Consider the following 26,161-nt stretch of genomic DNA (forward strand, 5'->3'; position numbering starts at 1 on the left):
AATTGAAAATTATAATTGCGGAATTTTTTGAAAAATATACACCTATTATTATGAAACGTGCAAGTATATATACAACCATTAACTAAACATCATGCAAAATTGCATATGAACTTTTTAGCTTACTATAATTGTCAACCTTAATTATATAAGAACCAATAATAATCATTTTTGAATTAATTATAATATTGTGTACAAGATCACCATTGACATCTTGTATCTAAAAGGAAAAAAATTAAATAAATAAAAACATTGTGGCACAATTTTTTATATAAATACAAGCAATGTATTTTCTACAACTATAGCTCAAAAAAAACATATATTATAACCGCGGTTTAATATTTAGATTAACTAAATGACTTTAAGTTTTTCATCAACACACAAAGATATCAAACATTATAATATACCAATTCAATATAGACTGATTTGTTCTCTTTAACTTGCTTCACATACTTATTAGTTATGCTTAGTAAATTCATATCACATCAAAAATTATAATTATCATTTACTATTTCTTAAATATTATTACTTGCGTAGTTAAAAACTTATGAAAATTACATATTTGAAAAGTACATTATGAGAAATTTAACATGATCCAATTTGATGATGTTTTTCTTTATACATAAGTATTAAAAGTGCAGTTAAAGTTTAGTCAGATTAATAAATCATACTCCCTCCGTTTTTAAATACTTGCTCTATTTCTCTAAGCACGGAGTTTTAGAAGAAATTGGAGAAAGTAATAAAATATGGAGGTAGTGGGGTAGGTGGAAGAATAACAAATTATAAAAAGCAAAATTAGTAGAGAGAATGGAAGGAGAGTGAATATGAAATTAATAAAGCTTTCCAAATAAGAAATAGAGCAAGTATTTAAAAAAGGACGAAAAAAAGTGAAGTAAGTATTTAAAAATGGAGGGAGTATAAGGCATGACCAAATAATAAAAATTTAAATCAAATCAGATCTCCTTATTTCAGGTAAAGAGAACATGTTCAAAGTCACAATGAACAAATTTCCATGTTAAATACATAAAATATCACTCATGTGTGATAATGGAGTGAGTTTAAATTGAACTTTAACCAAGCAATTCGAACTTTTAAATATTAAGGTTACATTGCTTAAAGTATTGGGTCATTAGGTCATTAGCTGTCTACAAAAGGCCTTCTTAAACAAGAGGATGCCACATTTTCTCATGGTGAGAAACAAATTTTGTTTCTTACATGGCATTTTCGTAAATAAACCAATAATTTTATTCAACTTTATTCAACCGTGGAGCCCATAATAATGAAAAAGTTGTTGATTTATTCACGAAAATGTCTCATGCCATGAGAACCAGGGAATTTCCCCTTAAACAATTAAATGAATTTTCCAATCCCTAGTATTATTTTTTAAAAAATATTATGCTCGTTTTTTGGTCAAGAATACACAATCTGACTTTCTTCATTGTCTTATCCAGATAACTTTCAAAGTAGGGCCTTTAATTTATCATCGATGTTTATTTCATTTAATATTACTCGTATTTATTTATATCTTAATATCTAATTGTAATTTCCCCTCGTGTTTTCTGCGTGTGTGCGAGGAAGATACTAGATAGGTTAGTTGTTGACTTAATGACTACTTGTCATTGCGTCCAAATAACTACAAACTCATATATAAGCAAAGCCTAAAAAAGATGGTTTCCCATTACAAGTAAAGTGTGAAAGATCAAAACAAAGATAAAATCATCTGAAAAAATTTGAGAGAAAAAAAAAAGTAAAAAAAAAAAAATGGGTAGTGAGAGTGTTCCAACAGCAAGAACATGTAAAGAAGTAGAATCTTTAGTGGTTCCTCTTCTTCCCAACAAAGAAATCGATGATGTTGATGCTACTCTCTATGATATGCAATCTCATGGTAATTACAACTCTATCATCTTTTTTGTTGTCGAGTCATAGTTATTCTCGAGTAATCAGATATGAGTCAGTTTTGACAGGTCGATATGTAATCCATATTCTGATTAACATTTTTTTCATGTTGTTACAGGAACATGGTTACACTGTGGATACCATTTAACAACATCAATAGTAGCTCCACCTCTTCTAAACTTGCCTTATGCTGTTTGTTTACTTGGATGGAACAAAGGAATGATGTATCTTATTATTGGAGCTCTTGTAACTTTTTACACTTACAATTTATTGTCTATGGTTCTGGAGCATTATGCATCTAAAGGTCTCCGATTTCTTCGATTTCAAGATATTGCTGAGCATATCCTTGGTAAGACCAACTCCTCTACACCTGAAATTTCCTGATATCTGGTGGATTCGATATTAATAATTTATCTGTTTAATATTGATGGCTGGTTGATATAGACTAGGGCGGATCTAGAAAAATATGATATAGACTAGTGGTGGATTTAGAAAAATATGATATAGACTAGTGGCGGATCTAGCAAAATATATTTTGCGTTGAAAAGTAACTGAAGTAGGCCATCCAATTTCTTTTTTTTTTTTTTTTCATAACAGCATTCCTATCTTGACTTGTTCTTAGCACAAACTTTTTATAATTTTTACTCTTATATAATTACTAGCTTATGGCCTCGTGCAATGCACGGATTTACCAAAATTTATAAATATTTTTATTTCAACAACTTTTTTATAATTTTTTTTTATAATAAGTATGAAAAAATTCGATATTCTGCTAATAATATTAAAAATTATGCATATCTTTTTAAATAATATTATTTTGCTTAAATTTTCTATAAGTTGTTACAAAAATGTTTTATTGAATTTGGGACGGAAAGATTGCATTTGAGTAGGAAAGAAAATATTATAGTGTATTAAAATTGCCTAAGATAATTTGACAAATAAAAAGAAAAAAAAAAAAAAGTGGAGGGAAATTATTAAACTAGATTTTGCCACGTGTCATATTTTATTCGCCTTTAGTATATAGTTATTGATAGATATAAAATGTGTTTTGGGATGCGTAATTTCATCTTTGAACATATACTATGAATTTGACAAAAAGTTTAAGTATGTGAAGGAAGTAGAGCAACCTAGTGTAATCCTCTGTTTATTTCCTCTGTATCAACATTTTCTGAGACATTTCATATGATGAGGTGTTGTTATGGAATCTAATGTACCAAGTACTATAACAGGAAAGGCATGGGGCCGATATTTTGTGGGGCCGCTTCAGCTAGCTGTTTGCTATGGCTCTGTGGTTGGCTTGATCATACTTGGTGGACAATGCATGAAGGTCATTGCTATTCCATATTACTATGGCCTTGTTCTCTTCACTTTATTTTTAGCGTGTTTGTAAAACAATGATATACTAGTATACTACTACTTCAGAGTTCAGAGAACTAATGCTGTTGGTTTTGCCTTTCTGCAGACAATTTACTCTCTGATATGGCCAAACGGCGAAATGGAAGTCTATCAGTTTGTGATGATGTATGGAGGTGCAGTACTATTGGTGGCTCAAGTACCTTCGTTCCACTCGTTACGACACATTAACCTAGTCTCCCTAGTTTTATGCCTTGCCTACAGTGCATTTGCTGCAGCTGGTGCCATTTACATAGGTACATTAATAATCATCCTATAGTTCAACTTGATACTAGGATTTGCTCTGAAATCTGAGGATTTGATCCTAGCACTAGTGGTTAATAAGTTATAATTTGTTTTCAGGGATTTCGTCGCCTGAACCAAAAGACTACTCAATAGTTGGAAGTACCGAAAACAAGATATTTGGTTCTTTCACAGCAATCACCATGATTGCTGCATCATTTGGGAATGGAATCATCCCCGAAATTCAGGTTTGTTTCTCTTCTATATTTGAAACAAAGACACGACGACTGCAATGTCTGTAAGTACATTTATCTAACCAAAGATTTTACATCTTACAGGCAACGATAGCAGCACCAGTGAAGGGGAAGATGTTCAAGGGGCTAAGTCTGTGTTATACTGTGGTGATCTTAACTTTCTTCAGTGTTGCAGCCTCAGGGTATTGGGCCTTTGGCAATGGCACTAACAGCTTTTTAATCGACAATTTCGTTGACAAAAATGGCAATATTTTGCTGCCTAAATGGTTTATTATCACCACAATCAGCTTCATTATTCTACAAGTATCCGCTGTTTCAGGGGTAATTACATTACATCTCTCTTGCAGTCATGATCTTATTAGCCTTTAGTTCGTTATCTTAAACTAATTACTTTCTTGCTTCAAACAGGTGTACCTGCAACCAGCTAACATAATTCTGGAGAAATTGTTTGTTGATCCAACATGTAAACCATTTTCCCTCCGCAATGTGACATCAAGAGTAATCTCAAGGTCCATCTCAGTGATGATAGCCACTACCATAGCCGGCTTGCTTCCATTTTTTGGCGATGTCAATGCACTCATCGGAGCATTTGGCTTTGTGCCCCTTGATTTCATCCTGCCTGTCGTCTTCTTCAACATGACCTTTAAACCATCCAAAAGAAGTTGCATTTTTTGGATAAATCTCATCCTTGCATTTGTTTTCTCGTTGATTATGGTAATCGGAGTCTTTGCAGCAACCAGACAGATAGTTCTGGATACTAATGCCGTGCAATCCTTGGATCGTCTTTCTGATTCTTTGAGGCTGTCTTCCTTGGCAAATAGTACTTGGAAATCATTATCAAGTTACTTGGCTAAAAATGCATAATCCTTTTTCTTCAATATGTTCATTGAAGCTAAGCATGGATGCCAATTCCATGATCATAGTCCTAGAGTATATAAACATGGAATATAATAGTATACTGTAGAGTGTATATTATCCCTCAGAAGTAGTAAATTCTTTCATTTATAGCCTATACAATGGCATCAAAACAGGAAAAATGATTAGGTATATTGTACAGTGTATATCATATGTACGCTATTATATAGAATTGAAAATTCATTTTTGGAATAAGATTGAAAATTAATATAAAAATGTCCCCCTACTTTCTACTGGAAAATGTTCTATTGCTTAATGCTATCGCCTAACAGCTGATAAGTCATCCCTAACAAAGGTGTATTCCATCAAACATTCTTATAAATCACTTTCATTAATAATTCCAGCTTGTTCTTAATTTCCTAACTTCCCCTTACAACTACAATGAATATAAAAGGAGAAGTGCAAAAGTGCAATAGTTACAATCTCCGACAATGAAACTATCAGCAACACACTACAAGGTGTAAATACCCTCTGATTCAATAGCTTTGCTAATAGTAGAAAATTCAATCCTAATTGGAATCGGAAAATTTGTAATATATTGGTTAAAAATAAAAAACTGGGCTTGTAAAAGGTTAGAGTCTCCGCTTTGATATGGCACTCTCGTTAAATCACTGAAATGACCTGGTAACTGAGGGTGTCCTCAGAGAAAGAGCAACTCGTAGGAAGTAGTTACTCTGGTTCATCTAAATGTCCGTAGCACTGTTGCCATTTAGCAGCTGATTCTTCCGGCGTCCTAAATGACCAAATGTCCTAACTGTTGCTCAGTTCTTACTTCTTAATCACAAACTGAGTAGAAATCATACCACGCAATCAACCATACATACGGCAAAAGGGGGAGAGGAGCACCTTGTACAAGCAGGAGATCAATAACTTGATGAATCTCTTTCTACACAGTAGACAACAACATTTCGTCCAAGGAAAAAAGAATAGCAGTACCTAGGGCATTGTTCACCTTGGCGTACAAATAACGAATACCACGGTCATCTCACTACTAGAAATAAGTTCAAATAACAGCCAATAAGTTCATCAAAAAAAACAAATTCGGGTGTTAAGACCATAAGTCAATAATCTAGATCTTTGCTCCTGCAGCTCTCAAACCAAATAAGAAGGGAAGCCTGCAAAACCATAGTCCACAAGACAACTGTATGATCTCAAAACATGAAATTTGAGACCCATTCAGATCCCCATATTCTGACCTCTAAAATAATCCATTTATGATCTCAAAACATGAAATTGTATGCAGTGATGGGCCGATGTTCCAACAGATGTTCTGCACCTATTTTCCCGCGAACCTTATACTCAACAAGTCAAGAGAAGGGCACAGACTCAACACTCAATACCTCTACGGAGTAATAATTTCCATGAAGAGCACCTGATATTAGCTTTAACTTTTTTAGTGTTGAAGAGCACCTTTCACTCTTCCAACATCAAATTATTGTTGTTTATATTTTAACTCTCCTACTCTTCCAACATCAGATTACTGTTGTTTATATTTCAACTCTCCTACTTATGCTCATTATACCAATCTCATCAATTGACAAATTAAAACTCAATAATTGAGGGACTAGACTTTATTTTAGATCAAGTTGCCTAAATTTTTTGACGCATATAGATTATGGGCTTGTTTTCATTGACTGAAATGAGTTGAGCTGAACTTAACTTAACTTATTAGAGCTGAACTGAACTGAACTGAATTGAAATGAATATTTTATAAGAGAAGGAAATTAGAAACTGAGTAGAACTGAACAAAACTTATTAGAGCTGAGCTGAACTAAAAATAATCGTATGAGAACATGCCCTTATCCGGATGAAGAACAAAATACAAATATGATGTGCAATAAAGTAGTAAAAAGTTTTCCTAAAAATGAAATTATTCAAAGACTAGGAAGTTAAAATCAGTCCTGTTTAGGAGCTTGATTCATATTAGTAATGGTTCTTATTCTAATATGCTCTTTAAAACCTTTTGCAAATCTTCTGCGTAATACATCACTAGCTGGCAACTCTCCGGTATGATACCTTAACCCCATAAGGTCAATCATAATCAGTCATTCTTGTAATTGTTTCAAACCCACTCGTTCTTCTACTTGTTTCTTTTCATTTGAATTCGACGGTTCCATCTTCAAAGGACAAACAGATACCTTTTTTTTTTTTTTTGGTGCGCATGAGAGGCTAAGCCTCGGGAAATAAAAATAAAACAAAGAAACTAAGGGGGTACAAACCGTGGCAAGGCCACACCTACTACATCATTATGCATAATACGCCCTAAAGCTAAGGGGAGGACTTGAATCAACTGAAATTTGTTGTTCTGGGTTACTCCTTGGTTGGCTAGGCAATCCGCTGCTTGGTTTGCTTCTCTATAGATGTGCTTCACGGTAACTTCCCAATCTTGCTTCTTGATTAGATTCTTACAATGGAGGATATCATGTGTGCTTTCCCCACCATATTCATCTTCGTTATTTAGGATTTGCACCACAGATTTGTTATCTAATTGAACCTGCAATTTTTTGATCCCCATCTTCCGAGCCAGTTCAAGACCATACTCTGCAACTAAGACCTCAGCTTTGAAAGCACTACAGTTCCCCAACTTCAGCGAATAAGCATAAGGAAGCTTCCCTGTTGAGTCTCTAATAATACCCCCCCCCCACCAGCAGGCCCAGGAGCTCCTTTTGCTGCTCCATCCGAGTTCAATGCCATCTAACCAAAGGGAGGAGCAATCCATTTAATAAAGGCCTCCCTACGAGGTGTCACTTGGGAGTTGTCAGAAGTACTGTCACCCAATACTCTCCAAACTTCTTCAAATCTTTCCAGTAAAAATTGTTTCACATCAATCAGAATTTCATGTGATTTACCAAAAGCTACTGCACATCTCCATCTCCATATCCACCATATTACAATAGCAAAATAAGTGGGCCAAATTTCAGGAGATAAATTGTTATGGTATTGTACCTTGATGTTGCGGATAAGCCACTGCTGCAAGGAGCCAGTGCGGAAGTCAGGTGCATTGGCTGGCCCTCCCACCTGGCGCCAGATCTCCCTTGCTGCCTTGCAATCACGCACCAAGTGAAGGGTGCTTTCTTCGACGTTTTCACATAGCTTACAGCACGGATCATCAGTCAAAGCACGCTTGAACCTATTTGCATTTGTCATTACCCTATCATGTAGCACTATCCATAAGAATACCCTTATGCGTTGTTGCACTCTGAGACGCCAAACAAGTTCCCACGAGCCATCATCATGTTCATCTTCATCATTACGTATAATTTGCAACGCTGATTTAATTGTGAACTTCCCTTTAGCCTCTTTTTTCCAAAAGACCCCCCCTTTCCGGATTTTTAATCAAGCTATGGGATTCAATTTCACGCAGCGTATCTTAGGGTAGAATATCAGCGAAAGCAGCCCACTTCCAACCCAATAATTCATCCCACATCTCAGTAACTGTAGCTCCTTCAATGTCTAAAGGAATATTTCCAACAACTAGCTCCCTAAGAGGCTTCAAACAGACCCACTATGATCCCAAAAGAGCGTCTTTGTGCCATCACTCACTGCCACTTGCGCACCCTTTGAGATTATATTAGCGTTCTCTGTAATTCCCTTCCAAATATTTGACATGTTTGCTTTGGCTCAAACATGTCTACATCACACCTCCCCTTACAATACTTGCTCCTAAGCACACAAGCCCACAAAGCATGAGGTTCGGTGAGCAACCTCCAACCAAGCTTAGCTAAAAAGGCCGAATTAGTTTGTCTCGATGATCGGATCCCCAAGCCACCAAGTTCTCTCGGCTGCTGCAATTTTTCCCAGGAAATAAGATGGATTTTTCTCCTTTCTTCATCTCCCCTCCAAATAAATCTTCTTGTCCTTTTGTCAATATCATTACATATGGTCCTTGGTATTCTAGCCGTTTGCATAGCATAGGAAGCCATTGTGGAAATAGTCGATTTTGCTAAGGTGATCCTACCTGCAAGAGAGACATATTTCGACTTCCACCCCGATAATCTCCTATCAATTTTCTCACATAAATAACGAAAGGTATCCTTGTTCACTCTACCCGATAGAGTTGGCATCCCCAAGTAAGTGCCAAGGTCGTCAGTTTGCTCAATCCCCAAGTAATTTATAATACTTTGCCATTGAGTATCATCAGTGTTCCCTGAAAAATATACCCTTGACTTTGGATAACTCACTCTTTACCCTGAAGCAGCAAAAGGTAAAGGAGAGGTTCGAAGATGCTCGTAAGAGGAACGATGTTGACTGATTAACCTATCTAGACATTGCTTTATCCATCCTGCTTGTTCAACCGTAGCCTCAGCAAATAATATAATGTCATCCGCGAAGGCTAGGTTTGAAAGTTGAGGCACATTCCTGCTTGCTCTTATCGGTTTCCATCTATTTAAAATAATAGATTCTTCAATTATTTGCTTTAGCCTCTCCATACAAAGTACAAAAATATAAGGTGAAAGCGGATCCCCTTGTCTAACACCACGTTTAGGTAAAAAAAAGCTTGGGTAGGTTCTCCATTCCACAATACCTTCATAGAAGAAGTAGTAATACACTCCATGATAACATCTACTAGGAGGATAGGAAATCTAATTTCCATAAGGGTATCCTGGATAAAATTCTATCGTAATCGATCATATGCTTTTCCAAAATCGATTTTGATGGCCATAAAACCCGTAGCACCTTGTTTTGACTTTATAGTGTGAATTACCTCTTGAACAATAACTATGTTATCGGTAATTTGACTCCCTGGTACAAAGCTTGTTTGTTTACTCGAAGTGAGGTGAGGCATCATAGGTTTAATTCGGTTTACAATAGCTTTTGTAATTATTTTATAAGCCACATTACACAAACTAATGGGACGAAATTGAGAAGCTACCTCCGGATTGTCCACTTTAGGAATCAAGACAAGGAAGGTGTCATTCAAACTTTGCGGCATCCCCTTCCCATTTAGCACATCAAGAACCAATTTCTAGACCTTTTTTGCCGCTAAATCCCAATTTTTCTGAAAAAATAAAACTTTAAAACCATCCTGACCCGGAGCCTATAGAGCACCCATCTCCTTCACTACTCTGTCAATTTCACATTGAAGAAACGGCCTAGTCAAGCTATTCCAGTCTCGGGTTGTAAATTCAGGGAAAATATCCCGAGGGAGGTCATCATGTGACTGAGCTTCATCATTGTCGAACAATTTTTGGAAGTAGCTAACTATATTATTTTGCACATCCTGCTTGTCAATTAGCCAATTTCCATCAGTGTTATCTTTGATTGCCGAGATTTGTTCCTCCAACGACGGACAATTGTACTTAAATGAAAGAAGGTGGTGTTATGGTCACCATCCCTAATCCATTCCACCCTAGATTTTTGGTACCAAAGAAGTTCCTCTTGAGCAAGAACTTCATCCAACTCCACCCTTAATTTTGACTCGAGTTTAATTAAGTCCCTCGCTTTATGTAAAGCAAGAGCTCGCTGCACACCCTCAATTCGAGCCATAAGATTACGCTTCTTCTTCAAAATATTATGGAATGTTGTTTGATTCCAATTTTTAATTCCTCAGCCAGTTTAGATAAATGCGGCACAAGGGGGGCTTCCTTGTTCCATTTTCTTTCAATAAAGTCTCGAAAGTTTTCATGAGTCATCCACGCCGCTTGAAATCGGAATGGCCTATTAATTTCAACAAGGGGAGCAAAGCCATTCGGGGCAATAATAATTGGACAATGATCTGATTGTATAGCAGGAAGGTGCTTAACTGAAGCATAGGGAAACCGGAGACTGCAGTCACCGTTACAAAGTGCTCGGTCAAGCCGTGCACTTCTCCATGTTTCAACCGAGTTGCCCCTATCCCAAGTATGAGATGCGCCACTGGACTCGATCTCGAGCAAGCCCACATCCTCGACCCACTCTTTAAAGCGAGCCGCTCTTCGAGTTGTTTCAGCACAGCTAGAACTTTATTAGGCCATATGTTATGTATAGCTATTGGGCCGATGATAGTTTACGAGCCCTAATCTTTCTAGGTTGTATATATACTTGTGCATATGCTAATACAAACAACAAGATATACTATTCTTCCTAATCTCTCTATTATTGACAGGGTATCGGAGCCGAAACAACGCTAAACCCTAAATTTCTAACTTCTACATTCTAAATTTCTAGATTTCTTCACTGCATCTTCTCTAATTTCTCGAATTCTGTTCTTCTTTCTTCCATAATCTTCTCTATTTTTTTCTCTGTTTTTTTTCTAATCAACAATGACGGATGACACCAAAGTTGATCCTACTTCTCCCTATTACCTCGGCGCCGGTGATCAGCTGGGGAATCAGATTACTAATGTCGTTCTCAAGGGTGAAAACTTCCTTGCTTGGTCTCGTGCTATCTCCCTGCCTCTGAAATCAAGGCGCAAGTATGGGTTCATTGACGGTAGTATTGCTAAACCTTCTGATTCAACTAAGTTACTTGATTGGGACACTGTTAATTCTATGCTCATCTCTTGGATTCTGCGTACTATCGACCCAAAAATTGCTGCTCCTATTCCTTACTTTGAGGAGGCACGCACGTTGTGGGTTTATTTGGAGAAGAGGTATTGCGAGGCTAGTGGTCCTCGTCTCCAACAATTGCGGGCTGCCATTACTACTTGCAAACAATCGAAGACTATGTCGGTTGAGGATTATTATACAACATTGATGGGTTATTTTGATGATTTATTGCGTCTCAAGCCCCCTCATGGATGTGAATGTGGCAAGTGTACATGTAACATTGCCATGAAATATGAATTGGACAGGGAGGAAGAAAAATTACACCAATTCTTGATCGGTATTGATGATGATAAGTATGGCCTTGTGCGTACAAACCTTCTTTCTCAACAGCCCCCGACGACCTTAGACCGTGCTTATCAAGCGTTCTTTCAGGAGGAACGTTCTCGTGGGATTGCTCAAGGGAAGGGGACAATGGACAAAGCCGACACACATGTTTTTGCACTTCAAGGAGATGGTCGTCGCTCCTTCCAACCTTCTCCACGCACTGACAAATCCAAGCTATTTTGTACTCACTGCAAGCGCACGGGTCATGAGGCTTCTAGTTGCTTTCTTCTCCACGGCTTCCCGGATTGGCGGCTCGAAAAATATGCCAAAAAGAGCGCTGCTACCCCTTTCGTCACAGGGGGCTGCTGTCGTGGACTCCACCAAGCCACGGCCTCGAGCTAACTCTGTGGGCAGCGTTCTTGGGGCTACTTCCGGCCCTTCCCAAGCACTCTTGCTGCCTTATCTGATCTCCAACCCGAACATGTTCGTATGCTCTTGAATATGGTGAATAATCAACAACAAGATAAGATGTCCGGTGAGCCTTTTTCTTTGTCTTGGATAGTAGATACCGGCGCCTCTCATCATGTTACCAGTGATGACTCTTGTTTGTTGGATGTGCAATCTATCTCTCCTTGTCCCGTGGGTCTCCCGGATGGTGCCCATGCCATGGCTACGAAGGAGGGGCGAGTATACTTGGCGAATGGAATAATTCTTGAAAATGTTTTATTTGTGCCAACATTAACTTGCAATTTAATATCAGTGTCTAAAATGATTGATGATTCACATTGTTTTGTCCAATTCACTGACTCTTTATGTGCTATACAGGACCAACACTCGGGAAGCCTGATTGGAGCCGGTGAACGGATAGATGGACTTTATTACTTCCGGCGCATTCCAAAAGCATGTGTGGTGACAAATCCAGAGGTTTCTACATTTGAGTTATGGCATCGTCGTATGGGACATTCGTCGGACAACATTGTCAAGTTAGTGCCCGCTATTAGTGGTAGTTCTAGTAATTCTTTGAATAAAGCTTGTACTGTTTGCCCGCAAGCTAAACAATCACGGGATAGTTTTCCTATTAGTGATAGTCGAGCTAGTCGTATTTTTGAATTGATACATTGTGATTTATGGGGGTCGTATAAGACACCTTCTGCATGTGGTGCACACTATTTTTTGACTATTGTGGATGATTATTCGAGAGGTGTTTGGGTTTATTTATTAAATGACAAAACTGAAGTTTATTCTTCTTTTTGCTCTTTCTTTGCTATGATTAAAAATCAATTTGATGTTTCTGTGAAAATTGTGCGGAGTGATAATGGTACAGAATTCAAACCCATGCTCCCTTATTTTGACAAACATGACATACTCTTTCAAACCTCTTTTGTTGGTACTCCACAACAAAATGGGAGGGTAGAGCGCAAGCACCAACATATTCTAAATGTGAGCCGGGCTTTGATGTTTCAAGGCAATTTGCCAATATCTTTTTGGGGAGAGTGTGTCCTTGGTGCGGTTTATTTAATTAACCGTACTCCATCCCGGTTATTAGACAATAAAACCCCATATGAACTTCTTTTTGGTAAACAACCTAACTTTGATGTTTTAAAGGTGTTTGGTTGTCTTTGTTTTGTTCACAATAAAAAAGCCAAGGGTGATAAATTTGCACCTAGGAGTCGAAGGTGTGTTTTCTTGGGATATCCTCATGGAAAAAAGGGTTGGAAGGTGTATGATTTAGAGACGGGTGAAATTTATGTGTCACGTGATGTTAAGTTTCATGAAAATGAATTCCCATTTATGCTTAATGAAGACTTGAATAATTCTCATGTGGGTACCGAACAAGTTTCTAGTGTTGATGGTGGCATCGATTTTGATTTTTTGGATGACCTTGAAAATGTGCTAGCAATTGGTGACACTTCCACTCGGCATGGCACTCACGACAGCAGCCCCGGGCAGTCTTCTACCCCTGCTACTGCTACCCCGGGGACTGCCGCTTCTGGTGAGGCTGCTGCTAGCAGCAGCGTGGGAACTGCCGCTGCCTCGGGGCCTGCTGCTGCCTCGGGGTCTGCTGGCAGTGAGGTCCGCACCCCACCCGCGGCTGGTAGGGACGCCCACAGCCATGCCGCGGATGATTCTGCCGAGGGGGCTCTTTGGGTGCTACGAATTCTTCTCTTGGTTTAGGACGTGGTCAGCGTCCTAGGCATGCTCCGAATTGGCACAAGGATTATGTTGCACATGCTATTTCTAGTCCATCTATCTCCTCCCGTTCATCGTCTACTCCATGCTCCTCAGGTACTCCCTATCCTTTAACACATTTTGTGAATTGTGATAAATTCTCTGTGCGACATCGTGTTTTTATTGCAGCAGTGGATAATGTGGTAGAGCCACGTAATTTCAAGGAGGATATGAAAGATGTAGGGTGGAGAGAGGCAATGCAGAAAGAAATTTCTGCTTTGGAAAATAATCAAACATGGGTAATGGAGAAATTACCTCCGGGAAAGAAAGCTCTTGGGTATCGTTGGGTTTACAAGGTCAAGCTCAATTCTGATGGCTCGATTGAGAGGTTGAAAGCTCGTCTTGTTGTCTTTGGTAACCATCAGGTCGAGGGTATCAATTATAATGAGACATTTGCTCCTGTTGCTAAAATGACCACTGTTCGGGTTGTTCTTGCTGTTGCTTCCGCGAAAAATTGGGAATTGCACCAAATGGATGTTCACAATGCTTTTCTCCATGGTGACCTTGATGAGGAGGTTTATATGACACCTCCGCCCGGTTTTCATGGTTCTCAACCAGGTTTGGTGTGTCGTCTTCGCAAGTCTTTGTATGGTCTTCGGCAGGCACCTCGTTGTTGGTTTTCTAAATTGGCTACCTCCTTGAAAAGGTACGGTTTTGTACAGTCGTACTCTGATTACTCTCTATTTACTCTGCAGTCTGGATCTATTCAACTTACTGTTCTGGTATATGTTGATGATTTGATAATTTGTGGAAATGATTCTTCTACAATTTCTTCATTCAAGTCATATTTGAGTGACTGCTTTCACATGAAAGATCTGGGTGTCTTGAAGTACTTTCTTGGTATTGAGGTTGCACGTAGCCCGGAGGGCATATTCTTGTGCCAACGGAAATATACCCTTGACATTATTGCAGAGTCTGGTTTACTTGGAGCACGCCCGGCAGGAACTCCCATTGAGCAGAATTATACTCTAGCAAAATCAGATTCTCCTTTTATTTCTGATCCAGAAATGTATCGGCGGCTTGTGGGTCGTTTGATTTATTTGTCTTTTACTAGACCTGATCTAGCTTATGCGGTGCATATTTTATCTCAATTTATGCAACAACCGCGACAGGATCATTGGGAGGCGGCTCTTCGTACAGTGCGATACTTGAAGGGATGTCCGGGTCAGGGAATCCTTTTGAGTTCCGATTGTGATTTGCATATTACAGGTTGGTGTGACTCGGACTGGGCAGGTTGTCCCTTGTCGCGCCGATCTATTTGTGGTTGGTTGGTGTTTCTTGGTGCTTCTCCTATATCGTGGAAGACCAAGAAGCAAGACACTGTGGCCAAGTCTTCTTCAGAGGCCGAATTCCGCTCAATGTCTAAAACTACTGATGAGTTGAAATGGTTAAATGCACGTAATATGCTCTAAAGTGCGCCCTAAAGTGCGCTTGTCAAAACCCCCCAAGCTACACTTTTTCTAGTCCTCGAGCAAAAACCAAGGGAAACACACACAAGATCAAATAAACTATGCCATTGCGAACAAATCAAATTAAGCACGGAATGAAATCAATGGATCCTACTTAGAACAACCATGCACGGAAGGAAAACTCACTCAAACAAGCAACGAGACACACAATCCAAGATATCGTTGATCAAATGCGAACAAGACCTAAACCAAGCATAGAGAACAAAGAAATCATGCTTCCCTCTAAACCCGACCAAACCGGCCACGTCCTCCCCTTTTGCTTCAAATCACCACCCTAATTGGCCCCTCGTGATTCCTCGAAGGAACCGGAAGAAGTGATGTTTTGAGGAAATAACAAAGGTATCCCGACATCTCGATTACGCATAATCTTTCCATAGGGTTGAAAGGTATCTCCCTCCACCGTTTGAGAACCGAACACCTCTAAAGTCTAAGGGTCTTAAAGGGTTGTAATGTATTGGCAATGGGTAAGGTAGGTGAAAACAAATTTAAAAAAGTGGGGTTAATTCCTAAATGAAGCGCAAGAATCACAATTCTCAAAAACAATAGTTCAAAAGATGTAATTCACTTTCCACAATCTCATTGATTCACATTCTTACACATCCCAAATTATCCATATAATACACACTCAAATGACCTCTTTCAAACTTCAAAACTTTATTTATGTGTCCTTGCCTTTTTCACAATTCGGACGGCTTTTCTCTTCTTCTTTTTTTTCTTTTTAAATTCTTTTTTTTTCTTCCCTTTTTTTTTCTTTTTTTTATTGATGGCAAAATGACTTTCACATTACATATTTACAATTAGGCTCACTTTCACACCAGCTCAAACCAACTATCAAACTTTATTTCTTGATTAGTAAACAATAAGCTCAACAAACCTATCTAGGTAAACGCTTCACAACTAAGGGTTGGTAAAACATTGGCCATCGGGTTTGTAACACGGTTAACCAAGAATGGAATTAAAGCTCAACATGGTTAGCAAGTAAGATGATGTAAAAAGAAAATCAATTTGTAACAAAACAAAAGGAACAAAATAAGAAAAATGAAAAAGGTGCCCTCTTCCTCCCTTAAAAGTGTCAAGTCGGTCTCGGGAGCTACTAGTCAACACAAAGATCAAAAAATGCGTAATCAAGGATCCAAATATGCCACTCAACAAGAATGATGAAGGCTAGAACAAATAAACCTCACGGGATCTAACAAATAAAGCAACTACCAATCAAGGGGGTCAAATCCATAACCGGGAAGCGACTCCATCTTACCACAGCCCAAAGGCATAGAGTTTCACATGACAAAAGTGTTCTAACCAACTACCTTCGCCTAGACTCGTCTACATTGATTAACAATAGACTCAAACTGTGTATTCATCACTGGCTTAAGTAGAAATAGATATTCCACACACATTCATTCACGTTTCGAATCCAAATATGAGCATTATTCCAAAAGTTTATGCAATTAGACAAGTTTATCACGATCCAAAAATATAGGAAAAGACTATGAGGCAAATCATATAAATTAGACTACACATTCTCATAACAGAAGCTTTTCCTATATTGCACACAAAAACAAAAAAAAAACTAAAGGAAAAAGGGAAAGATTTCACCAAATGCTTCTTGAAAACACACTAAGACAACATGAGATGCGGCGAAGCTCCTAATGCTACCTCCATGAGTCTTCATATCTGCACAGGTTAGATAGAAACAAACCAAAACGAAACCAAAAGAAACTCGTTTTTTTTTATTTTTTTATAGGAATATGAAGAAAAACAAGGGAAAATCAACAAGGAAACCATTCACCCCCCCCCCAAGCTAGTATTGACATTGTCCTCAATGTCAGGCATCGAGAGACTACCTAGAAGGCAAAAAGGGAAAGAGAAAAGTACCTCATTGACTGGGTCTCGAGTTGCCTCCCGGAAGCGCTTCTTTAACGTCATTAGCTTGACGCAACACATGGATTACAGGTTACCCATAATCAATACTTGCCATTGCAGTGGAGATAAGCTCACCATTCTTATTCTTGACAATAGTCACCGCCCCTTTCTTAGGTACTACAAACACAGGGGAAACCCTTCCTTGATGTGTTGGAAGGGGTTTAAGCTTTACCTTTGGTGCTTCATTAGCCTCCTTTGCAGTGGCCACATCTAATGCATCTAGAAATTGCTCCTCCATGTCCCTGTTTTCCTTGTTCTCATTCAACTCAAAATCATGATTAGTATAGAATAGTTCGTTACGCATATCAGAGACAATGGAGTCAACAGTGTCAACCATCATGCAATTATCAGAATTAGAACAAGGATATTTCATAGTTTTATTTAAATCAAAATCTAAAACCTCCTTTCCTACTTTCAATGAAATCTTGGCACCCTTTACATCAATAAGGGCTCCCGAAGTAGCTAGGAAAGGACGTCCTAGAATTATAGGTATATGAACATCCTCATCCATATCTAGGACCACAAAGTCAACAGGTATGACAAACTTCCCCACCCTTAGGGGAACATCTTCCACTTTACCCTTTGGAAATTTGATCGATCGATCGGCTAATTGAAGGGATATGTTAGTGGGAAGAAGTTCTCCTATATTTAATCGTTGATAAACAGAATATGGCATGAGACTAACACTAGCTCCAAGATCACACAAAGCATTATCAATATTCATTTTGTTTATAGCACAAGGGATTGAAAAGCTACCCGGATCTCCTAACTTAGGAGGCATTTTGTTCATTATTATAGCACTACAGTGTTCAGTGAGGTTAACAGTTTCTACCCCTTCACAGTTTCTTCTACCACTCAATATATCTTTTAAAAACCTAGCATAGTTAGGCATTTGCTTGATAGCATCAGTGAATGGTATAGAAAGGTGGACTTCTCTCAAGGTCTCTAAAAACTTCCCGAATTGGGCATCTGGCTTATGTCTCACATATTTTTGGGGGTAAGGGAGTCTATGTAATAGGTCGGGTTCATTGGTTTGTGCTCCCACCTGTTCCTTTGGGACCTCATTAATTTTATCTTTTTCTCTGGTCCTCTCATCCTCACTTCCTACAACATTATCAGTGATAGGTGGAGTCACAGGTTGACTCTTTGGTGGTATTACATTATCGCTTCCTATCAAAGTCTTTCCACTCCTAGTGGTGATAGCATTCACAGAATTTTTAGGGTCAATACCTTGAGGCGGTAGTTTTGAAACTCCAACCCCATCTTTTATAGCACTAGCCAACTGAGAAATCTGGGTTTCAAGCATCTTATTATGTGTCATCACTTCACTAAACTTTTTATCAGTGGTGGACATAAAAGTGTTGAACATTTTAGCCTGGGACTCCATCATTTCCTTCAAGCTAGATCTCTGTGGTGGTCCTTGAGCATAATAATTATCATTTGTAGCTCGGGAACCACGCACATTAGATTGTTGGGGATTTTGATTAGAGTACCCCTTATTATTATTCCAGTTTCCCCTGTTATTAATGCCGTTTCCCCCTTGATTGAATTGCCCTTGGGAATTATGATTCATTTGATTACCCTGTTGGTATTGGTTTTGATTTCCAAAACCACCATGTTGATTATAGGGTCCTTGGGAATTTTTGTCCCTTTGGCCCCTATTTCCCCACTGGTTTTGATAATAAAAATCATTACCTCCCTGATTATAATTGTTCCCTCTTTGATTAGGTGGCAGATATCTATTATTGTCATTCCTAGGTCCGTTATCATAAGACATAGCATTGACCTATTCATTATTATATCTATTACCATCATTATTATTAGGATCATATGAGGGATCAAAATTACAAGCATTAGTATAATGATCATAAGACCCACAGTTTTCACAGAAAATACATCCTACAGGCATATTTGAAACGGAAGGATTAGGATTCATACCTCTCCCCTTAGATTGGGAGGGAAGATCTTGCAATGGCACGGAATTGAGCTTGGCTTTAATCACTGACATCTCCTTCCCGAGGTTCGTAATTTGTGATGTCAGGTTGCTAATGGCATTGAGGTGGTCCACTGAATAGACCGCTCCTCCACTCTTGTTCACAGCATCTCGCTCGCCGTCTTGCCAATCCATGTGGTGTCGTACCACATCTTCGATAATATCTATGACTTGCTCTTCAGTTTTGTTCATTATTGGGCCACCTGCTCCCGCATCCAAACTGGTCTTCCCTTGAGGACTCAATCCTCCATAGAAAATCTGTAAAACTTGATATGTTGGGATTCCGTGGTGTGGGCACTCTCTTTGGTACTCCATGTACCTTTCCCATGCTTCATAGATCAACTCCCCACTCCTTTGCCGAAACCCTTGAATCAAGGCTCTAGCATCGGCCGTCTTCTTTTGAGAATAGAATATTCCCAAAAATGCTGTCGTGACATCATCCCAAGTGTGTAGAGAGTTCGGCTTCACCTCCTTCTCTAACCATTCGAGAGCTCTCCCAATAAGTGAAAAGGGGAAAAGCTTCAATCTCACGAACTCTTGATTCACCCCATTAACCTTGATGGTATTGCAGTACTTCTCAAATTCGTTCAAATGAGCCAAAGGGCTCTCATGCTTGGCACCACTAAACTGCCTTCTCTCGATGAGGGTGATCATAGCTGGCCGGATCTCGAAATCATTGGCCTCAGTAGTGGGTAGAGCAATCCCACTTGAAGCTCTATACGCCCCAGGAGTTCCCAACTCCTTAAGGGGTCGTGGTGCTGGCCGATTAGGTTGGCGCAGTATGTCTTCCATTGGAACCTGTTGTGTGTTGTGTTCCTTTTCTTGAGAGTTTGATGACGTCAATCGAGATTTACGATTGCTCTTCAAAGTTCTTTCGATTTCTGGATCGAAGGGTATTAATTCTCTCTGTTTAGACCTGCGCATACACACTAACCAAACCAATTAAATAGCAGGGCTACAAGTGTAGCCAAAAGGGAAAAATCTTTTTGTGCTTTTTTTTTATGATGAACTAGACTCAAGAAATCAAAAAGCAATTAACAAACACCGTTCCCCGGCGACGGTGCCATTTTGACGAGGGTTAAATCGGTCGCTACAATCTAACTCTCAATCAAACAATACTTATACGAACACCCTATAACCAAGTACAATGGCAAATAAAGGTTCGGTCCACGAGGAACGAGAGTAATTGCAAATCAATCTTAAACCTAAGCTAGTTCGAAATCAATGGAAAATGGTGTTCTAAAATACTACTAATAAGATGGGATAAACCAGATAAACTAAGACACTAGGGAAGACAGGAATTCACCAAACCATCGGTAACTACGCAACAAGGAATCACAGAGACAAACGGGATATGCAAAGACTATATGTCTGATCAATATCATGAGGTAGGAAGACAACGGGCAATATTAAGCTTGGATTTCTCATGTACTTAACATTACTCGATACATAATCAAACCACATTCAACAATGAAATACTCAATTCACAATCTCTTGTTCAAATCAAGGAAATCATGCAATCAAATTCAAGATTCTAGGTTAGCTACTCCTATTATAATGAATTAACATGCAATCGCATATAATCAATTTAATCACAATCCGTTTATCAAAATAAATCCTCAATTACATAGGTTACCTAGGCCGGGTTTCATCCCGAAACCCTAGCTAGGAGACTACTCACACATATTCATAATCAAAGCAATAATGAATTCCAAAAGCATAATAAATATAAACATGAATTCTGATTAAGGAATAATAAAGCTTGATTAATAAACAAGAATGAATAATACCAATTGTATTGATGCGAATCAATGGAAAAGTTCAGAACTTTGATATCCGTCGTCAATGAATAATACAAAGAATCTTCGCAAATCTTGCTTCAAATCAATCCAAGAAAACTAAAATCTCTAGAAATATCTCTAAGAAAACTAATGAATCTCTAATACTAAGAACGTTCTCCAATAACTCTCTACAAAGGCTCTCAAAACTATCTCTAAAAAACTGTATATGGAATCCTCTTAAAGTTGGGCCTTATATACGTCTTCTAATGCGGAGAAGTCAAGCGCGCAGTTAACCCTGGATCAGCACGGCCGTGCTGTATTTGGCACGGCCGTGCTAGCTTGTCAGTAAGTAAACCGGATTTCTTCTTCAAATTGGCACGGTCGTGCTATATATGGCACGGCCGTGCAGCTTCCTGGCACGGCCGTGCTAAAAATGACTTACGTCTCAGACGCCGGCTTCCCCGAAAGGATACAGGGCAACCAAAAGGACGCCCGAAGGTGCAACTACCTCAAGCCATCCAGTAGTCGCCCAGATGACGACAAGGATGAGGAGGGGAAAGGAAAAGAAAGAGAGCCAAGCACAAAAAAGCCGAAAGGCCTAAGTGCTTCGGCCCAAGGATCCGTGCCCAGAGAAAAAGGGCCCGAAAGGGAAAAGGCTGGCTCTTCAGCTGAGCCGCAAGACTCAGAGAGCCAGCCGAAGAACACAAAGACTAGGACACCTGCTGACATTGGCAGCAGACCAGATTCTGAAGAGTCCAGTCCATCGGCAATGGACATGGACCAACAGACTGAAACAGTTGAGTTGGCCGAAGGAGATGCTGAGAAATGTGTAACAATCGGGATGGACCTTGATCCTAACACCCGTTGTGAACTTATTCAGCTCCTTCGGGATAACAGAGATGTGTTTGCTTTCTCGGCAGCTGATATGCCCGGGATAAGTTCAGACCTCATCTCCCATAAGCTTAATGTTGACCCAACGTGTCGACCAGTTAAGCAAAAGAAGCGGAATTACTCCGCCAATAAGAACCGAGACATCGCAGCCGAAGTCAAAAAATTATTGGAGGCAGGATTCATTGAACCTTGCCAATATCCAGAATGGCTGGCAAATGTGGTGATGGTTCAGAAGCCCAATGGTACCTGGAGGATGTGCGTTGACTTCACGGACCTAAATAAGGCTTGTCCAAAGGATTTCTATCCCTTGCCGAGAATCGATCAGCTAGTCGATTCGACAAGTGGCCATGCCTTGCTTAGCTTCATGGACGCATTCTCGGGGTATCATCAGATCTTTATGCACCCCGACGATCGAGCCAAGACAGCATTCGTCACGAACGCTGGGGTATACAATTACAAAATGATGCCCTTCGGATTGAAAAATGCGGGGGCAACCTATCAAAGGCTGGTGGATCAAGTTTTCGCCGATCAAAAGGGCCGAAACATGGAAGTCTATGTTGACGATTCAATCGTCAAAAGCAAAAAACTAGAGGACCATGTAAAGGACCTGGCTGAAACTTTCGCCACCTTGAGAAAGCATCAAATGAAGCTGAATCCGAAGAAGTGTGTCTTCGGCGTGAAGTCAGGGAAATTCCTGGGGTTCATGGTCAGCAAAAGGGGGATTGATGCCAATCCCTCTAAAGTCAAAGCGGCGCTCGACCTTCCTGAGCCGAAAACGAAGCGGGATGTTCAGCGGCTCACCGGAAGAATGGCAGCCCTCTCGAGGTTCATTTCCAGAGCTTCGGATAAGGGGTTACCCTTCTTCAAAGCCCTGAAACTCCCGAAAACAAAAGAGCTTGTTTGGGAGGAAGAGCAAAAAGACGCCTTTCAACAGCTTCGGGAGCATCTGGCTCGACTCCCAACGCTGGCTAGCCCAGCTGAAGGAGAAACTTTATACCTATATGTGGCCGTTAGCCCGGCCACCATCAGCGCAGTATTGCTGAGGGAAGAGAGTAAGAGTCAACAACCGATCTATTTCGTCAGTCATACACTGACGGATGCCGAGACCCGCTATCCTCTACTCGAGAAAGTTGCTTTCGCGGTAGTAGTAGCTGCTCGGAAGCTGAGCCCCTATTTTGATTGCCATCAGATAGTGGTCTTAACTGATCAGCCGTTGGAAAAAGTTCTCGGCAAGGTTGAAAAATCCGGTAGGCTAGCCAAGTGGGCTTTTGAGCTCACCGAATTCAGCATCAGCTACCGTCCGAGGGCTGCCATTAAGGCTCAAGCCCTAGCGGATTTCTTGGCCGAATGCTCATACCAAGAAGCGCTGGACGTTGAAAAGAAAGTCTGGACCGTGTTTACGGATGGGTCTTCCACCGAAAACGGTTCGGGGGCAGGAGTAGTGATAACTTCTCCCGAAGGCAAATCCTTTGAGTATGCACTAAAATTTTCTTTGAAGGCCTCGAACAATGAAGCCGAATATGAGGCAGCAATCGCCGGCCTACAATTATGCATCTCCTTGGAAGCCGATCATGTCTGCTTAAAAACAGACTCTCAGCTGGTTGCATATCAGATCAGTGGCAGCTACGAGGCCAAAGAGCCCTCCATGATAGCTTATCTTGCCAAGATCAAATCAGTCATTGCAGAGCTGAAAACTTTTGAGGTTCAGCTGATCCCAAGGGGTCAGAATACTCAAGCCGATGCACTCTCCAAACTTGCTAGTTCATCTTTTACCGAGCTGAACAGGTCTGTATATGTAGAAGTGCGTCGAGAGAGAAGTGTCGACGAAGCACCTGAAGTGTGCTGCGCTGACCCAGAGCCTAGTTGGATGGAACCCATCCTAGCTTTCAAGCTTCGGGGAGAAACTCCTGAGGATAAAGCTTTGGCCTCCAAGATGAAGAGAACCAGTTCTAGGTTCATTGTCTTCAGGGGGGAACTTCTGAAAAAGTCCTTCTCAGCCCCATTACTGAAATGCGTAGGACCAACAGATGCAGATTATATCCTACGGGAGATTCACCTCGGCATCTGTGGGAACCACATTGGGGGAAGAACCTTAGCCCACAAGGCATTGAGGGCTGGATATTACTGGCCCACCATGATCGCAGATGCTAAGGAGCTGGTTCGGAAATGCGAAAAATGTCAAAAATATGCTCCAGTTATCCATCAGCCAGCAAGGGATCTTCAGCCGATCCTTAATCCACTCCCATTTGCCCAATGGGGACTGGATATACTGGGACCATTTCCAGAGGCTGTGTACCAGAAAAAATGGCTGATAGTTGGTGTCGACTACTTCAGTAAATGGATCGAGGCCGAAGCAGCCTCGAACATTACAGAGCAAACTGTCAGAAAATTTATCTGGCAGAATATCATCACTCGCTTTGGCATCCCGAGAGTATTTGTCTTCGATCATGGGAGGCAATTTGATAACTTACCGCTGAAGCGATATACAGATCAGTTCGGCATCAAACTGGCATATTCAGCAGTATGCCACCCGCAAAGTAACGGACAAGCCGAAGCAGCAAATAAACAGATCTTAAATGCCCTCAAGAAGAGGGTGGAAGATCAAAAGTCCAAATGGCTAGAGGAGCTCCCTGGAACCCTTTGGTCCCTTCGGACAACTGAAAAAGAGGCAACGGGCCACTCACCTTTTGAACTGGTGTATGGTGCCGAAGCCGTCCTTCCAGTGGAAATTGGCTCTGAGAGCCTTCGAGTGCACCATTTCTCGGCTGAGAATGAGCGACTGATGAGGGAATCTCTTGATTTCCTCGACGAAGTAAGAGACTCAGCCCGAGATAAAATGGCCGCCTATAAGCAGAGAGTCAGCAAATTTTATAACCGAAGGGTCCGTGCAAGGCCTCTCAAAATTGGAGATCTTGTCCTTCGGAATGCTGCTGCAGTTCAGAAAGGCCGAATCCATGGGAAACTCTCAGCTACATGGGAAGGACCTTATGAAATTTATGATGAGCTTCAGCCAGGGACATACCGACTTCGGCAGTTGGATGGAACTGAGTTGAAAAAATACCATGTGTAAACCCTTCGGGGCAGAACAATCTTTGTAAGTACATTTTGAACTAATGAAAGGCCTTGGAGCCGCCATTTATATAAATATTTACAACTTTTTATCCTTTCAAAATTTTCTTTGTTCTATCTACTCTTTAAGGGTTTTTTTATTCAGCCTCGTCTGAAACCTTCGCCTTCGGGTAACTGGGTTTCAGATTGCTGACAAAACTCGTCTTTTTAAAGAACACCGGTCTTTCAGCTGAAGTCAAACTTCAGTAAGACTTGTTCTCCAAAGACATGAGTCCATGGACAATTCTGGGATATTGCCTTAACTGAGCCTTGTATCCCAGAGAGCCATTATCCGAAACATTGCCTTAAGTTGGCCCTGTGTTTCGGGTATCCATTTTTCAAAGATAGACAGAAAATCAAGGATAACAGCAACAGTTGAAAATTTTTAAATCAGCCTCGTCTGAAACCTTCGCCTTCGGGTAACTGGGTTTCAGATGGCTGACAGAACTCGTCTTTTTAAAGAACACTGGTCTTTCAGCTGAATTCAAACTTCAGTAAGACCTGTTCTCCAAAGACATTAGTCCATGGACAATTCTGGGATATTGCCTTAACTGAGCCTTGTATCCCAGAAAGCCATTATTCGAAACATTGCCTTCAGTTGGCCCTGTGCTTCGGATATGCGTCTTCTTTAAGAAAACTGGTCTTTCAGCTGGCCCTGTGTTTCGGATACCCATTTTGAAGAAGTGAAGAAATTGCTTATTCAGCTGAAGTCATATTTCAATTTCTGGGGGGGCAAGAAGCACTCAGTGCAAGTATGTTCGGCAGAATTGAAGAAAAGAAACAGTAAAGCATTCAAAAATAAAGCAACTGAAGAAAAGAGCATCAGATTAATATTTCATGCTCAAAAATTGAGCTACAAGTTCAATAATTCAGTATCGGCAGCCGCCCACAAGCGGAAAATAACAGCTGCCGAAATACGTACATAAGCAAAAAAAAATAAAACTGCTGTACGACAAGGCAAGCTGAAGCAAAAAAACAAGGCAAAAAACTCAGAAGGCGGCAAGTCTAAAGTTAAGCACATGATGAACCGCAAGATTCTGAAGACGACTGCCCGAGTTCCTATGCTTCAGCCTGAGGATCAGACTGATCAGCGTTGAGCCCCATGGTGGCCTCAGCCCCAGCAGCAGAAGAAGCGGGCTTTGCACTCTGCCGAGCCTCCCTTTCCCTCTGCTCATCTTCCAACTCCAGTCTGCCCTAAGCTTCGGCTGGAGTTGCATACTTCATGTGAGGGTCTTCGGGATTCTGGACCCACTCAGCACATTTAGACCAGTCCAGCTTC

The 26,161-nt window shown here is 40.3% G+C and overlaps 1 protein-coding gene across 1 annotated transcript; it reads left to right on the forward strand.

Annotated features, from left to right (window-relative positions):
* Nucleotides 1–1,564: 1,564 nt before the first annotated feature.
* Nucleotides 1,565–4,906, forward strand: LOC110731792 (GABA transporter 1-like). The gene is made up of 7 exons (XM_021911673.1): nucleotides 1,565–1,882; nucleotides 2,012–2,242; nucleotides 3,123–3,220; nucleotides 3,356–3,542; nucleotides 3,649–3,776; nucleotides 3,867–4,103; nucleotides 4,191–4,906. The coding sequence occupies exons 1-7, from the start codon at nucleotides 1,759–1,761 to the stop codon at nucleotides 4,644–4,646; spliced, it is 1,461 nt and encodes a 486-aa protein (XP_021767365.1). The 5' UTR covers nucleotides 1,565–1,758; the 3' UTR covers nucleotides 4,647–4,906.
* The last annotated feature ends 21,255 nt before the right edge of the window (nucleotides 4,907–26,161 follow it).

This window comes from Chenopodium quinoa, unplaced genomic scaffold, assembly GCF_001683475.1.
Source record: "Chenopodium quinoa cultivar QQ74 unplaced genomic scaffold, ASM168347v1, whole genome shotgun sequence".
Lineage (NCBI taxonomy): Eukaryota > Viridiplantae > Streptophyta > Magnoliopsida > Caryophyllales > Amaranthaceae > Chenopodium > Chenopodium quinoa.